The sequence below is a fragment of the Ursus maritimus genome, unplaced genomic scaffold, assembly GCF_017311325.1.
Source record: "Ursus maritimus isolate PB19 unplaced genomic scaffold, ASM1731132v1 scaffold_8, whole genome shotgun sequence".
Classification (NCBI taxonomy): Eukaryota; Metazoa; Chordata; class Mammalia; order Carnivora; family Ursidae; genus Ursus; species Ursus maritimus.
Window position 1 is genome coordinate 12954128 of NW_024426996.1, and position 16336 is coordinate 12970463.

The 16336-nt window shown below is 39.6% G+C and overlaps 1 protein-coding gene across 1 annotated transcript in view; it reads right to left on the reverse strand.

Moving 5' to 3' along the window:
- The window catches only part of PKD2 (polycystin 2, transient receptor potential cation channel), a 52301-nt gene that overhangs the window by 32400 nt on the left and 3565 nt on the right, over positions 1-16336 (reverse strand). Inside the window, exon 2 of the mRNA XM_040625078.1 lies at positions 11576-11689. Coding sequence (XP_040481012.1) covers positions 11576-11689 — 114 coding nt within the window. The remainder of the gene's footprint in view (positions 1-11575; positions 11690-16336) is intronic.

Consider the following 16336-nt stretch of genomic DNA (forward strand, 5'->3'; position numbering starts at 1 on the left):
TTTTTTTTTTTTTTAAAGATTTATTTATTTATTTGACAGAGAGAGACAGCCAGCGAGAGAGGGAACACAAGCAGGGGGAGTGGGAGAGGAAGAAGCAGGCTCCTAGCAGAGGAGCCTGATGTGGGGCTCGATCCTGGAATGCCAGGATCACGCCCTGAGCTGAAGGCAGACGCTTAACAACTGCGCCACCCAGGCGCCCCAAGATCAAGTGTCTTTACTTGACATCTGGGACATGCCTATCCAACCTCATGCCCCTCCCCCCGTCAGCCTCTCCACACGGTGAGGCTGCTCCTGGATCGGCCCCTCCACGTGGTGAGGCTGCTTGGCACAGGCCCCTACCGAGGCCAAGCCTCACTCCTCGTCTTGAGCCTGGGCACGCGCTGTTACTCTCCCTACCATAACAGGGGCAGGACGTTCTCTGCTCCACATCAATTCTCCATTCTTCTCTGCTCTGCACTCTGAGGCTGACCTCTACAGACTGTACCATGCCCTTTGATTTCCCATACATTTGGCCCAGGGGAGGCTGAGCGGGAAATCTGGAGACCTGAGGAAAGGGAGGTTGGGTTTGCTTCCTCAACCCTTACTCCATTCCTTCACCACCTGGATGGAGTTTGGCAGGGGACCCTCTAACCTTGGCCATAGCTGCTGGGGGCATCTCTCCTCCCATAGCCACACTGGGTTCATGCCATGTCATTCTCTCCCCTTGTCCCCTCAGGTCTGGAGATGGTAACTGTTCCGAGGGCCTCATTTCCCTTGCAGGTTCCCATAACCATCCCCACCTTGGAAATAGTCCCTTCATTAAATGTTCTTTAATTACCACTTTGAGTTTTCCATCTCTTTTCCTTCCAGAATGCTAACACAGACACTCTGCCTCCCATCTACTGATCAAATCTACGGAACCCTCTAAACTTAAGCTACACCCTGGCCAGGAAGATTTGCTGATTGTATCAGCCCATTCTGAATGGTCCTGGAGGGAGACGGGAAGATAATTTATAGGCTTAGTAGGTTACAGGAGATCAGAGGTTGAATCTTAGCCGTGCCTGCTACTCACTACATGACCTGCGCAAGTTGCTTAAACTTTCTTCTCTTTTTCTTTTTCTTTCTTTTTTTTCTTTTCTATTCTTCTTTCTTTCTTTCCTTTCTCTCTTTCTTTCTTTCTTTTTTTTTGAAGTAAGGGCTTGAACTCACAGCCCTGAGATCAAGACCCGATCTGAAATCAAGAGTCGGATACTTAACTGACGGAGCCACCCAGGTGCCCCGAGCTGCTTAAACTTTCTGAGCTTCAGTTTCCTTTTCTGCAGGAAGAGATAATTAGCTATCCCACAGGAGTTTTTGGTGCTTACATAAAAATAATAACTAAAAATTACCCAATACAGTGGCTGAAACTTAAATGCCCAATAATGATGGCGCTTCCTCCTTAATCAGCTTTTAATCCTTAAAAATTTCAGCACTTTAATCGGGGCTGTCTCACACTGGACTCTAATGATTACATGTGCAATATGCTATAATTCCCATAACTGACAAAAAGCTTCAAGGGGAAACACTTCTTTTTTATAATTCTTTTGACCACAGAGGTTTTACACTTCTTTTTACCATAGTTCTCAACATCCAGCAGGTGATTAATACTTAGCTGACCCTGTAATAATCTTCAGGCATCATAAAATGCATTTTAAAACCTTGTTATTGGGGCGCCTGGGTGGCTCAGTTGTTAAGCATCTGCCTTCGGCTCAGGACATGATCCTGGACTCCCGGGATCGAGCCCCACGTCAGGCTCCTCTGCTGGGAGCCTGCTTCTTCCTCTCCCACTCCCCCTGCTTGTGTTCCCTCTCTCTCTGGCTGTCTCTCTGTCAAATAAACAAATAAATAAAATCTTAAAAAAAAAAAAAAAAAACCTTGTTATTATATGATTTCGAGATTAAGTGCTACTTAATAAAATCTCATCCTTATATAACTCCTTACCCCACCTGAGCAGCATAAAAAATTATTTTAAAAGAGGAGTAGATAATAGTGATTCAAACACAAGTGTGTTTTTGAGTCTACCTCGAGAGGTCAATGAATCAATGAATACACACAGTCACAAGGCTTATGTGCTCTATCTGGAGGGGAAGGAACATTTTCCTGTCCCCTTAGTTAGGCTCTCTCACCTGTCCTCCTGGGACCCACAAATCAGGATAAGAACATTCCTCTTCAAGTGTCACGTGACCTGCTACCTCTCAAAACTATACTGGGCCAGAGTTAAGGGCTTAGACTTTTAATCCATTCACATTTATAGGACAAAGTACTTATGAAGATAAGCAAGGTGTGATCTCTGCCCTCAAGGAGAAAAGCCAATAAGCTTCCCTGGGAACAGCACTGCCCACTCAGCTCCCACAGAGGGATGGGCAAGGTACCATGAACTCTACGAAAGCTTTCTGTGGATCCAGAGACAGCTGAGGGAACAAAGCTGATATGATGCTAAAGAGTAGTGGTGAAGGATCCCCAAAATCTAATAAATAATTATGAAGCTGATTTTTTCATTTAACTTGAAATTAGAATTTGCTTTGGATTGATTAATTAATACAGATCATTCTAAATTTTTTACCTCTGGGTTTTTTTGTTTAAAAAGAATTATGACAAATGATTTAAATGTTTTGATTTATAAATATGCTACTTCTATATGTACATAAATATAAGTATTTTAGCCACTGTAACTCTTTTGTTTTCCTATATTTTTAATATCGATTGTTTTTGAAATTTTCAGGACCTGTATGAAATTTCACGGCCTCACTCAAGGGGAAGTGATGCCTTCCCTTGGCTATTTAGCACCATCTGTTGGACATCCAGAGAAACAATGTCATCTAGCTTTGAAGGGATGATTATTCTAACACATTTGATCAGCAAATATTAACTCAGTCCCTCCCTTGTGCCAGGCCGTGGGCCAGTCCTTGGGGTATCTTTGAATGGCAGCTCCATACACTCCAGGAATCACCTACACCATGAGTCCATCTAGGTTGGAGCTAAAGGACCCCTGGAATTTGGAAGCAGAATGATTTGGGTTTGAGTTTCAGCTTCGCTTCATCTTGAATGTCTGCCTCTGTGTTTGTTCATGATAGTGGGTCTCGGTGTCTTGGGATCTCAGACAACTACTTAACTTCTCTGAGCTTGAGTTTCATCAACAAGAAAGTGGGGATAATAACATCTAGAGAAGGATTCCCAGGTGGCTCAGTCAGCTAAGCGTCTGCCTTCAGCTCAGGTCATGATCCCAGGACCCTGGGATCAAGTCCTGCATTGGGCGCCTTGCTCAGCAGGGAGCCTGCTTCTCCCTCTGCCTGCTGCTCCCCCTGCTTGTGCTTTCTCTCTCTGACAAATAAATAAGCAATGAAATTTAAAAAAAAAAAAAACCACATCTAGAGCTTCTGCATAGTTCAATGGGAGAAATGTATGTGAAGACATTTTGCATGACGTCAAATGCAACAGAAATACAAGACAGCTACATCATTTTCTATTTGGTCCCTGATAGAGAAAAGCTCACTTGGAAGGTAGCATTCACTCTTTAAATGATCTGAATCATGAAGGAAAAAAATACAGGATGAAACTATCATAATCTTAAATGAGGAACAGAAAGGAGAAGAATGCTAAAAAATATAAGGCATAGGATAGATAAATGTCCTATGTGTATATATTTCTTCTACTATATAGTCCTTGTCTTAATTTCCAAGTTCCCTTTTCCGTAAAATAAGCCAGAATAAATACTATCACAGTATCACCAACTAATCAGCATATGACATAAATAAAGCTGTCTTAAAAACATGCCTCATTTCAAAATAGGCAATAGACACTATTTTGCCCTTAATGTTGAAAAAAATGTAGGCTCAAAGACCAAAAACCAATAAAGAGGACTGTACTATAAAAACTCCAAATCGTTAGAATAAAAAGCAAAGAAGAATTTTCCAATGTAAATCAAGACAAACAGAAACACGGAAAATAACAAAAAATCCCCCACAAAAACCAAAAAAATGGTATTTTAAAAACCACAAATGCAGAAAATTAATTTAAAAAGGATTAAGCAAACACAGAGATGAAACCAAACACCTCAAAATGAAAAAAAAAAATTTTTTTTTTCTTCATAACTCTTGGGTTAAAGAGGAAATCAAAGCTGCTACACAAATATAAATATACCAGATGTAAAGACAGTAGAATCCAGTGTTCCAAGGCCATCTGCCACAAAGTGAAGCCATCATCCTGACCAGGAAGCCGAACTCCTCTGCTAGCTCTGGGCTGTCCCACATCCTCACAGAAACACAGCAGAGATAAAATAAGGACAGATATTTGAAGAGACTCTACAAACGAAAAGTGCCAAATGCACAGTAATATACATAAATCAAAGAATGATTAGGTTTGAACTCTTGCAGTTGTCATATTAGGAATAGTTCTGGGTTAGTGAGCAAGAAGTACTAGTAAACAGAAACGAGAATGGGCCAAGCTGTCAACATTTGGTAAGAACATCCATGTGGCATCTCTGAGATGTGCCTAACAGCATCCCTTCTTCCCTCCCTATGCTGACGAGATGAATGCATAAACAAGTTTGACAACGCAGGGTGACGAGTGTGGTGATGGAGATGGGCCCAGGACTTCAGCACAGCTCAGGGTAAGGGCTAGTGGATAAGGCTTCTCAACGGATCTGCCTCTTGAGCTGATCTTGAGGGATGAGGAAGAACTGAATAGACCAAGAAGAGGTGACAGCCTAGGCCAAGGCCTTTTTGGGACTCAGGGTGGCTTGATGTGGTAGAAGTAACAGGTGTTCACAGAGAGTGGCAGGTCTGAAGAAGTAAGTAAAGACTGTATAATGAAGTGCACTTTATTATGTAACGATTTTAAACTTCATCTTGAAAGTGAGTTGATTATAGCATGTTAAATGGAAGACTGACTTGGATTAATCTGGTTTCAGAGACAACAGTCTGGAGGCAGTACCTGGGAGTCCTACTAAAAGATCTAAAAAGATCCCAGCCAATCTGTGGTCTAATGGTGTTGAGTCATCTTCTTAAAATTTAAATAAATCATGTCACTCCCCTACTTAAAATCCCAGCTTCCTCCAGTAAACCCCTAACCAAAGCCTACCAGACCTATAGGGTCTGGCCCCTGACTACCTTTCCATCCTCATCTGATGGTACTCTCTCTAGTAACTGTCTTCACTCAACTTCTGGAATGTTCTGAGCTCTTTCCTGCCTCAGAAACTTCACTCATGCAGTTCTCTCTTCATCCAACTGGCTCCCACTCTTGATTTAGGCCTCAGAGAGGCCTTCTCTGTAGGGGAATCCTTGTCCCCAAATGTTTTCTTTCATATTACTTCCACATTTCAGGGCAAGGCCTAAATCTGTTTTTAATTAAATTACTGAACAATTGAATGAATGAATAAATGAATAATCCAGGAGAGAGATGATAAAGGTTAAAATAGGGACAATAGTGCTTTATGAAGGAAGACAGATTTGAGAGGCACTAAAGAGGAAGCATTAAGCGGAATGATCACATGAGAAGAATGAGGGAAAGCATCTAGAATGATGCCCAGCTTTGGAGAGAGGCATCATGTGGGTGATGTCAACATGAATCCACAGAGAGAACATGAATGAAGCAAGTTTGGATGGGAAGGATGTTTAGTGCAGGGTTAAGAATGTTAAGGATGAGATGCCTGGGAGATATACCAGTGGAGATGCCTGGTAGAAGTTGGCACAAGTTTGTAGTTCATGAGCCAGTCTAGGGGGGACTTGGAGTCACCAGAATCAAGTACCAGTTGAAACTGTACAAAAGATCACCTGAAGAGAAAACCAAAGACCCAATGGCAGAGAATACCCTGGCTAAACACGTTTCATAAAGACGAAAACTAAGAAAGTGAATAGAGCAAGAAGAAAATAGGAAGAGAGTGAGTTCTGGAAGCCAAAGAGAAGCTTCTAGAAAGCCAAATGCCATAGAAGCAAATGCCAGAGAAAGTCTGAAAACAGCCCATAAAATTTAGCAACGAAGAGGTCCCTAAGCAACTGTGGGGAGGCCTTTCAAGAGACAGAAGTGAGACAGCAGAATAAACAGGAGAGGTGAATTAAAGTCATTAAAACCTCCAAATATTTTAATCCAGTTTGGTTAAAATTGAAAGGAAATTATAAGTAACATTGTGATGGAAATCTTTGAAGGATTAAGTCTGTTGACACAAGTGGTATTGCGAATGCCCATACCGAGCTGGTTATTACTTTGTCTTTTGAAACAAGAAAGAAAGATATGTAATATTTATATATGTTATCACAAAGACGTAAAGGAGAGAAAGCTACGCACATGGAGCACAGGCCATGTTTAAATTAATATTTATACAAGAACATGCATTTCTTGTCAGTGTAGTTTTGTTCAATTTATTGAAAAGGACCAAGAGCTTTTCAGCCACAGGCAGTCTTTAAAAGTTACTTTCCATGGGCTGCAAGCTTCAGACTGAATGTGTTTGCTGTGGAAAGCTGCTGGAATGTTTGTCACTGGAGATTGAATTAGCTTCCCACCAACGTGATGATTAACCCAGGGACTTTGACGTCCCTGACCTAGTTATCAACAGTTCATCTGCATGAATTCTCTTGCAATTAGGAAAACTATCTTTAGCTTGGATAATCATCTTCGCAAGATTTTTACAAGTAAAATAAAATATTCATTTTTTTTATTGAGGTATAATTGACATACAATATTGTATAAGTTTAAGGTATACAACGTGTTGATTTGATACTATTCATTTCTTTCTTTCTTTCCTTCCTTCCTTCCTTCCTTCCTTCCTTCCTTCCTTCTTTCTTTCTTTCTTTCTTTCTTTCTTTCTTTCTTTCTTTCTTTCTTTCTTTTTAGAATACAAGGCAAAGCCTCCTTCCAGAGATAAAGAGATAGAGACACATAGATTTCTTCCTCTAAGAGCTCTTCCTGTCCTAGGACATAACATGCTGTATTATGATTGTGTTGTTCATTTCTCCAGTTTCATTACTTCTTTGGACGCTGGTGACTTTAAAGTTAAAGACTTTTCCTTATACTAATTGATTACATGTTCTACTCTGTGAAATATGTTATATTTTCTACCCTGTAAAATATTTACTGAGGCCTTGGTATTTTTCTCAGTGCTTTGTGGGTTATAAATGTGTTAAAATATTAATCCTTTGTAATATGTCTTGTAAGTATTCTTTACAGTTGTTTTCTGCCTTTTAATCTTGTCTATTTCTTTGACATACAGAAATACCACATTTCTATGATGCTAACTCAACCAACTTTTCTTTATGATGTCCATTATTACTTTTAAAGCTAGGAAATTTGAGAAATTTTAATGGAGAGAGCAGAAAAAAAGAAGAGGCAAATGTATTTTTAATCATAGATTCACCAAAGACTTCGTTTGGCTTTTCCAAAGATCTTCAATAATACTATTAATCCCGTTCTTTAAGTTCAGCATCTAAGTCACACAAAGAAATACTGTTGCTGTTTATAACAGTAACCCATATATAAGTAAGTACTTTGAGGGGGGATTCATAGCAACCTTAGGTTTCAAGTAAGAATAAATTCTAAATTATACAGAGAGTGGGATCACCTAGTCCCCATGTTATTTCTCTCCTCTGGGTTAAGCAGACTAATTTTAAAGACATAGGGGTTTAGAACTAACACCAACAAGATAGAAAATAGGTCTTCATGGGCACTTAGTTGCTTCAAATGAATGCCCAATTAGAACCTACCCTTCTTAGAACCTACTGATGAAACAATTCAGCCATTGTCAACTATCTCTGGGAAGAATTTTGATCTTACTAATTATATGACAGTATCCTAGGATCTTTTGGTGTATTAATCCCAATCTTCACAAAATATTTTTCTTTTTTAACTATTTTATTTATTTATTTGAGAGAGAGAGGGAAAGAGAGAGACAGAGAGGGAGAGACTGAGCAGGGGAGCAGAGGGGCAGGAGAGGGAGAAGCAGACTCTCTGCTGAGCAGGGAGTCCGACAACTCAGGGCTCGATCCCAGGACTCTGAGATCACGACCTGAGCTGAAGGCAGATGCCTAACTGAGCCACCCAGGCACCCCACAAAATCTTTCAAAATAAGTATTCCACAGATGAGAAAACAAGGGCTCAGAAAGGTTAAATAACTTGCTCAAGCTTACCTAGTATATAAGTAGTGGAGCTGGGATCTGAACCCAGATCTCTGTTGATACAGAAAAATCTATACTTTTCCTACTATCCCAACTGCTTCCAGAATCCTATCTACTTCATATCAAGAGCTTCCAATATGCAAAGCATACAGCTAAGTACATTATCTCATTTACCCACAGAGTAATGTGATTGATATTACTGGTCATTTGATATTGATATTGATGGCAAGATTTTAAAACTAGTAGTTAAAAAGATGGTTTTTGAGAAATGGGAAAGGGCTCAATCACTAGGAGCCAGTAAGGCTTTGTTAGAAGTAAATCATGAGCGCTTATCCTCACAACGTTCATTTTTAATTTGGTCAACAGCCAACAGCAGAGGAATGGTGGAGTTATTCTGACAGGCATCTGAAAAAGTCTTTCTTATTACCCAATTCTTGAACATTCTGAGCTAGATGATAATATAGTTCACTGAACTCCACTCACAGAGCTTTGACTAATGGATGATGTTCTTTGACCAATCTTTTTTTGATTTATTAATTAACAGGATAAGGACATGGATGATATCAACTCTGTTGGTCCAGTGAAGCCAAGAGGAACAGCTGATACATAAGATGAATGAATCTAGATCCAAAATAATTTCAACACATGGAATGAATGAGATGAAATTTAACATAGCAGAAAGGGAAGTCCTCCACTCTGTTCCAGGAAAAAGTGTTCGTATACTAGTTGGGGGACTCAGTGCTTTATCATTTTTGGTGAAGGGACTGAGGAATCATTTATGTGAAGAATCGGGTGATGGGAGGAGGCATGAACCACAGCCGTGTATCTGACTGAGGACACCCATGGCCCCATGTTTCCACTCTTTCATCATGAGGTTCCTACTGTGCTTTCAAAGGGACCTGATAAACAGAACATGTACTGGAGGGAGTTTCTATCACATGGGTCCTGAAATGCATGTCTCCAACTACACGATCAACGTTAAAGGAACCAGAAAGGTTTAGCCTCGAGAAGACATAAGTGAGACCAAATGTTTGTCTCCAAACTTCTGATGGGCTAATTGGAGAAGAACATGGAAAAGGTACTTGGTATAGGTGGGCTTGGAGGAGGGGAGCCAAGAAAGGAAATTAGACAGGATAGACTTGGCTTCATATAAGGAAGAACTTTCTAACACAGCCATAGCAAAATGAACTATTTCAAAGAAAGTCCCTTAACTTGAAACTCTTGCTCAATTAGAAACAGGAAGATTGACCATTTGAGAGGGATGCTGCAAGGGGAATTTTAGCATTCAGTGGAGGTTTGATCATATGGCTGCTAAGATCCCTTCCTAGCCAGAGATTCTACAATACTCTGAAAATAAAACTTAGCCTATATAAAATATGTAGCCACTGATAGAAGAAAAAAAAGTGATTAGTGTGAAAAAGAACAAAAAGCATTAAAAACTCCAAAATAAACAAGAAAACACTAATTATATGACTTAAGGCATGTTTCCTAGAACTCTAGGTATTTGGTTTATTTATCTGGCCTAGTTCCCAAACTTGTCAGTGCATCAGAACACTCACTTCCCTGGGCCACATCTGGAAGGCTCTGATTTAGCAGATCTGGGCCAACTGTAATTTTTTAAAAATTCACTTGGCGATTCCGATGCTCAAGCAATTTGGAGGGCCACTGAAAACCTAGACTTACTTATAGGGATACTTATATTTTGCACAAGAAATATATATGTATGAATGTGTCTGTGTCATGCTTGAAAAAAACTTAATAATGATTCTAATCAATCTGTTAATATTTAAGGCCACTGTAGTTTAATATTTAAGCGCCTGTGTAGGGAACAAACTCTACTTCAGTATTCTAAGCTCTAACAGCTTAGAACAGAAAAATTAAAAATATCACATCTCTGGCTTTACAACTTTTAATATAATGAATAGATCTTTTCTACTTTTTCAACATTTCGATTTTAGATAGAATGTTGTAAAAAGTAATGACATTCCTTCCTAAACAAATAACAGAAAAAAATCAAGAAAATGGATGTTATTCACACATACATACATTCTAGCTTAAATACTTTCTTTTTTTCTTAAGCTCCCACTTGGGATGTCAAAGTCTCAGAAAATGCAAAAAGTCATTCCCTGTTAAAGCTCATTAAGAGCTTACTAGTATTAATAAAAAACTGTGTGTGGGGATAGTAAATAAAATGATACTCAATTTCTTAAAATTATAAATATTGAAACTTAAGTGTTTCCTCAATCCTTTATGTTCAACTAACAAGTTTTAAAAATTTTTTTTTAATAAATCTAATACATTTAAAAAATATTTTTAAGGAAGCTTTTTGCACTTAGTCAATTAAATTCAAGGAGGTCAATTTTATTTTATTTTAATTTAATTTTTAAAAAAAATATTTTATTTACTTATGTGACAGAGAGACAGACAGCGAGAGAGGGAACACAGCAGGGGAGTGGGAGAGGAAGAAGCAGGCTCCCAGCGGAGAAGCCCGATGTGGGACTCGATCCCAGCACGCTGGGATCACGCCCTGAGCCGAAGGCAGACGCTTAACGACTGCGCTACCCAGGCGCCCCCAAGGAGGTCAATTTTAATGTAGTAAGAATGGTCTTATTAAATCACTGATTAAATTTTGATTCTCTCCATATAGAAAGAAGGGGACTCTTCAAAATTGGTGGTAATTTTTTAAGCATTTCTATGAATAAGTCCTTTCCCAGGGGTAGGTGAGAGGTCTTGGTTATTATAAAGCTGCTCCTTGTCTGTTCTCATAAAGGGCTTTAGAGAGAACAGGACAGAGCTCTCATCATCCAACACCCTTTGATTCAGAACATCAATCCATTGTCTACGACTTTCTGGACTTGGAAGCAAATGGCTTCTAAGACTTGTCCTGGCTAAGGCTTGACTCACCTCCCATCCCAGGGGATGCACGGACATACTGAAAGAAGAGAGGAAGTAGAGTACGAGGCTGGTGATTACCGAAGATTTGGAAGATATTATGAATTAGAATGAAGGAACCCACACAACAAACCAATCATAGGAGACATTATTTGTATTTCCTGAACATTAAACTTGGAACATCATTTTGCTGAAAATAATTCTTACATTAGACTTTACGTTAATTGATGTAAAAATAGTTTCAGTGTATTTATCAGGAAACCTAATACAAAAAATCCTTTTACCTGGTGTCTTGGTATCTGGCAGGTTGCCACATGCATCTCATAGTGAAAATGGTCATGACTGACAATGAACTGGCCAATCAGAGAATGCTGAATTTTAATCAATGTTTACCAAAGAAGAGAGGAGAGAGGAGAGCTTTACCAAATTCTAAACTGAAATTGAAAATAGAGAGCTTCTGAATGAACCCCTGATGCATATACAATTCCTTTCAATTATGGTTTCGACAGGTCAAATATTTTCAAAACTTTTCCTTTAGTAGGAGGAAATGTTCTACTTACAAATGCACAAGACTATGAGAAAAAGGAGGTATGTGGCCAGCTCCCGTAAAACACTTTTCAGATACTTCTCTCGGTTAGTGTTGCTTTCTTCCATGAGTCTTGTTCCCCAGAGACCTTTAAAATAATAACGAAAAGTATGACATTTTATTGTTAAAAATCTCATGAATGGCAAAGAGGAAACATAAAATAAATAGTATAACCTTTAAGGGGGATTGTCCTGTATTTTTTTTTTTTTTTTTTTTTTTTGCATGCTCTGAATGTAACTAAGAGATTGTTTTAGCAGGAGTGCCTTTTATTTAAGAATACATCAGCCTCTACTATCTCCCCAGATGTGCAAAACACAGGGTGACAGTCTGGTCATTGTCTAAACTCCCAATCCCATCAGAAAATGTCTTATTAGTAAAAATTTATAGAGAGAACAGGAAATGAGGGTACCCTAGAAGAACATATTAAAAAAGTGCGCACATCCATCTGCTCTTCCTGTGTGGGGGAGGACACAACCTGGCAACTACCTTCTCACTTAACCTAGTTAGGACATGATGTAACTCTATGGCACATGACACCTTTTGGATCACCCCTGATGAAAAGAAAGCCTGGTCAGAGCATCCTTTCACTACAGAAATATCCACCAAACTTCTAGCACGCTGGCACAAAATCTCACTACTCTGCACCCGTCTTTCTCCTTTTAAGAAACTCAATGCTGACTGACTACCCTAAACAGGCTTAGCTTAACAGATTTGAAAAATGCTAATTAACATATCATCTTTAAGTTAAAAGCAACCATCATCCAACTTCTCTCTTTGGAGAAAGAATAAAATCAGCAACCATGTTGCATATTTTAGCAGACGGAAAAAGTGTTGGGCTGGCTGAGCAGGGATGACATAACCCTCCATGAGCTTGCTGGAGGCAGTGACCGCAGTGTTGGACTCGCTCCGCAGACAGACGTGGTGGCCAGCCAAAACCCCCATTAATGAACAGTGCGGTAAAATCACATTGCTGGTTACTTGGAAGAGCCTTAGTGTTTGCCAAAAAGGACAAACTTCTCAATCCTTTCAGTTAGATTAGGTTGACTATGAATGGCAGCCAACCTGGCCCCAGCGTTCTGCCTCACACGTTTATTCCACAGACTTTAACACCATCGATCACTGAAACTCACACAGCCACTTAAGCCACCATCAAGCCACACAGAGAACAGGGAAAAATGGCATCTCAGCTTTTATTTCACGGAAATGACTCCATGACCAGTGTTTATGTATTTTTTAAGTCTTATAATAATACATTAATTCTACTCCTAAAGCTGGGTATTTCATTTCCTTTTCTTTTTTTTTTCCTCCCAAATTTCCTTTAGGAAAATCAGCATCTGAATTCAAAGACACTGTGTTACGCATCATAGGTTTCAGCACACGGAAAGTGGAGCATGACTTATGACCAGGCTTGCTTCTGCCAAGATCTGGTAGTTGTCAGGGAATTACTCACTCAGAAGAAATGCAGCAAGCAGAATGTTTGTTCGCTGAAACTCTATCATATTTAAAAATTATTACAAATTTAGATGACATGGAAAATTACAACTCAGAATAACATAGAGGCAGCCAAATATTCGGCTCAGTAGCCCTGGACGCAATCACACTATTTCTTTGGTTATATTTCTTTTGGAGACCAGGCCTAAAATATACACGTAAGTAGAGATTACCAGTCTCTTTATCATCAGCAAAGATTGTTGTCTTGCCTCAGTCGGTGATTTCACTCTTTCCCATGGTTTATAAACAATTATGCACTAAGGAGTAGTCATGGTTCTTAATATTTACAAATGGTATTGCTTGACCTATAAATAGAAAAACCAAACTCCCAGCAAATTTTATTCAAGTTAAACGTGCAATGATCTATGGCAATTTAATTCTAGCCCTTGAATGAAACATTTGAAATAAAAAGAAACAAAGTCCCCTTATTTATATTTTTATATAATATACTTTATGCATTTCATTGACTTTCTAAATTACTGTATCTCCTTCCTCAAATATTTATCGCTTTCAAAATTTCATCCAATTTCCCCACTGGGTGTGTGTGTAGGATCTGTATTAGGACATGGGGATCTCTTTACATTCTGATGAGTGAGAAATGGCTCTGTCCACAAATAGAAAAAAATTGCTGTCCTCCAGCTACTTCCCATGTTCAGCAGAGCTGATAGACAAAGAATGGTTAAAGGCAGTGTTCATGTCCAAAATGGCAGCATTCTTCAAAATCAACTGTTGTCTTTTCCCACAACTGTCCTCATAATGGTGGGAGTACATGCCCAGCATTTCAGGCACTCACACTCAGTATGTAAGATGTCTCCAGCTGTTAGGCAGAACAGGATATGAGGGGGACACCAGACCATATCCAGCTTCTCTCATGTTTAAAAAGGTGCTTGGTCAATGCCAGACCCCAAAGTTGGAGGACTTCATCTAGACAGTGTATATTCCCCTAGCCAGTGGTACTTATCAATACGAATATAGGGGAACTCTGAGATGGATCATCTGAAACACAAAAGATGTCTTAAACATCAATAACTGTGAAAAAATGCCATATATGCAACTATCTTATTCAAATACTTTCCAAACTATTATTTTGCAATATATAAAAAACATCACCGAGAGAATGATATAATGAAGTCCTATGTATCTCTCACTCAGCTTCAACAATTATCAACTCAACAACTGACCTTGATTCATCTAAACCCTCACCCACTCCTTCCCAATTTTTAAACCAATTCCAGCTATCGTATCATTTCATCTTGAATATTTCAGTTCCAGGGTTAAAAGATTCCATGTGGATCACGTGCCTCATACCAACCCCGTCCCATCTGATGTATACTAAACCCCCATGACTCATCGATCATGACAAGGTGCAATGTGGAATTTCGGAGTCAGCTGTGCTCAACTGAGGGCTCAGTCACATATGAACTGTGAGACCTTATTGAACATCATGAGCCTCCATTTCCTCAGCTGAAAATGGGATAAGAGTACCTCTTTGTGGGCTTGCTCTGGGAATTAGAAATATTATGTGTAAAGCACATAAAGTACTTGGAAGAGGCCTGCCTATAGCTCCCGAAACAGGTGCAACTCTGAAAAATGTCCCACTTTTGACATCTAGTTGGTCTAAATTTCAGAGCAGTGTAAACACCCAAATCTATACGGACTTCGATTTCACTGTGAATAGCCTAACCAAATTCTCACTGCATTTATATCATGAAAGAATTCTGTTTTTTTGTGCTCAGACACAGGTGGGCCTTATTTAGGAAGACAAACACAATCCTCCCAAATATTTACCTCAATTGCAGGGCCAACTTTAAAAAGGGAAGTGACTTTTTACTACTATCGGCCCATTTACTATAGAATATCAGTTGCTACCTTCTATGTTATTGACTCCTGAATCTTAAATTCTGAGTCGGCCCTCTCCTGAGGTAGAGATGAGCAGATGCCATGGCTACCAGCCAGTTCTACCTGCATAGTCCAGACAGTTCATACTTGCATGCCCCACACCACACGGAGACTTTTTTCTTTGTCTAGAAACCTACTTGCCCTGTTTGGGTTAATGGTACCAAGCTAGAACAGGCCCTTTTCTTAACCCTCACATGGAGCTGGTCCACAATTCTGATGGCTTCTCCAGTCCAGCTCCCTTCTTATTTTATTTTATTTTATTTTATTTTATTTATTTAACAGAGAGAGAGACAGCCAGCGAGAGAGGGAACACAAGCAGGGGGAGTAGGAGAGGAAGAAGCAGGCTCCCAGCGGAAGAGCCCGACGTGGGGCTCGATCCCAGAACTCCAGGATCACGCCCTGAGCCAAAGGCAGACGTTTAATGACTGAGCCACTCAGGCGCCCCAGTCCAGCTTCCTTCTATCCCAGCTCACAAGCCTTGGCTGCAGCCAGTTACCCCTCTCTTGGTTAGTCCTCTCCTGACCTATTCTCCTGCCAAACAGCACTATCTGCCTCACTCCATTCTCGACATTCTTGCTAGAATCATCTTCAGATTGACTTGGGACCATACCAGCCCCCTTCTTGGAGCCTCCACGAGCTCTAACCTTTTAGAGGGAAAAGTACCAATAAGCTACAGGCTTGCTTGGTCTTACTTCTGCTACTTTTCCCTCCTTAAATTCCCCCCTCAACCTCCAAGTTTTAACTCAAGTTTCACTTCCTCTGATCTCGTCCTGTAGAGCTGGTCCTCTCTTCTTTGGGTCCCTCCCATCCCTGGGACCTCACATTGCAATTATTTACTTATACCTGTTTCCTCTACTAAACTGAGCTCCTTGAGAGTTGGGACCTTGTATTATTCATCTTTGTAACCCTAATATATACACCACAAAGGAGACTCTCACAAATGTTTGTTGACTGCACAAATTCTGTTATCAGCATAGCCTTACCACATAACCCACAGCAGCAATCCTCCCTCAAAAAAAAATCCCCACAGCTATGGAAATACAATTAAAATACAAATAAAAAAAGAAAAGGAAGAAGTGATGGAATGAGGTCTGGATTAAAAACAAAGGGAAAGTCACAACAGCCAAAAGGTGGAAACAAGCCACGTGTTCATCAACTGATGAATGGATAAACAAAATGAATGTTATTCATTTATTAAAGGGAATGAAATTTGCATACATACTACAACATGGATAAACCTTGAAAAATTATGCTAAGTGAAATAAGCCAGACACTAAAGGACAAATACTGTATGATTCCACTAATATGATGTACCTAGATTAGAAAAAGTCACAGAGACAGAAAG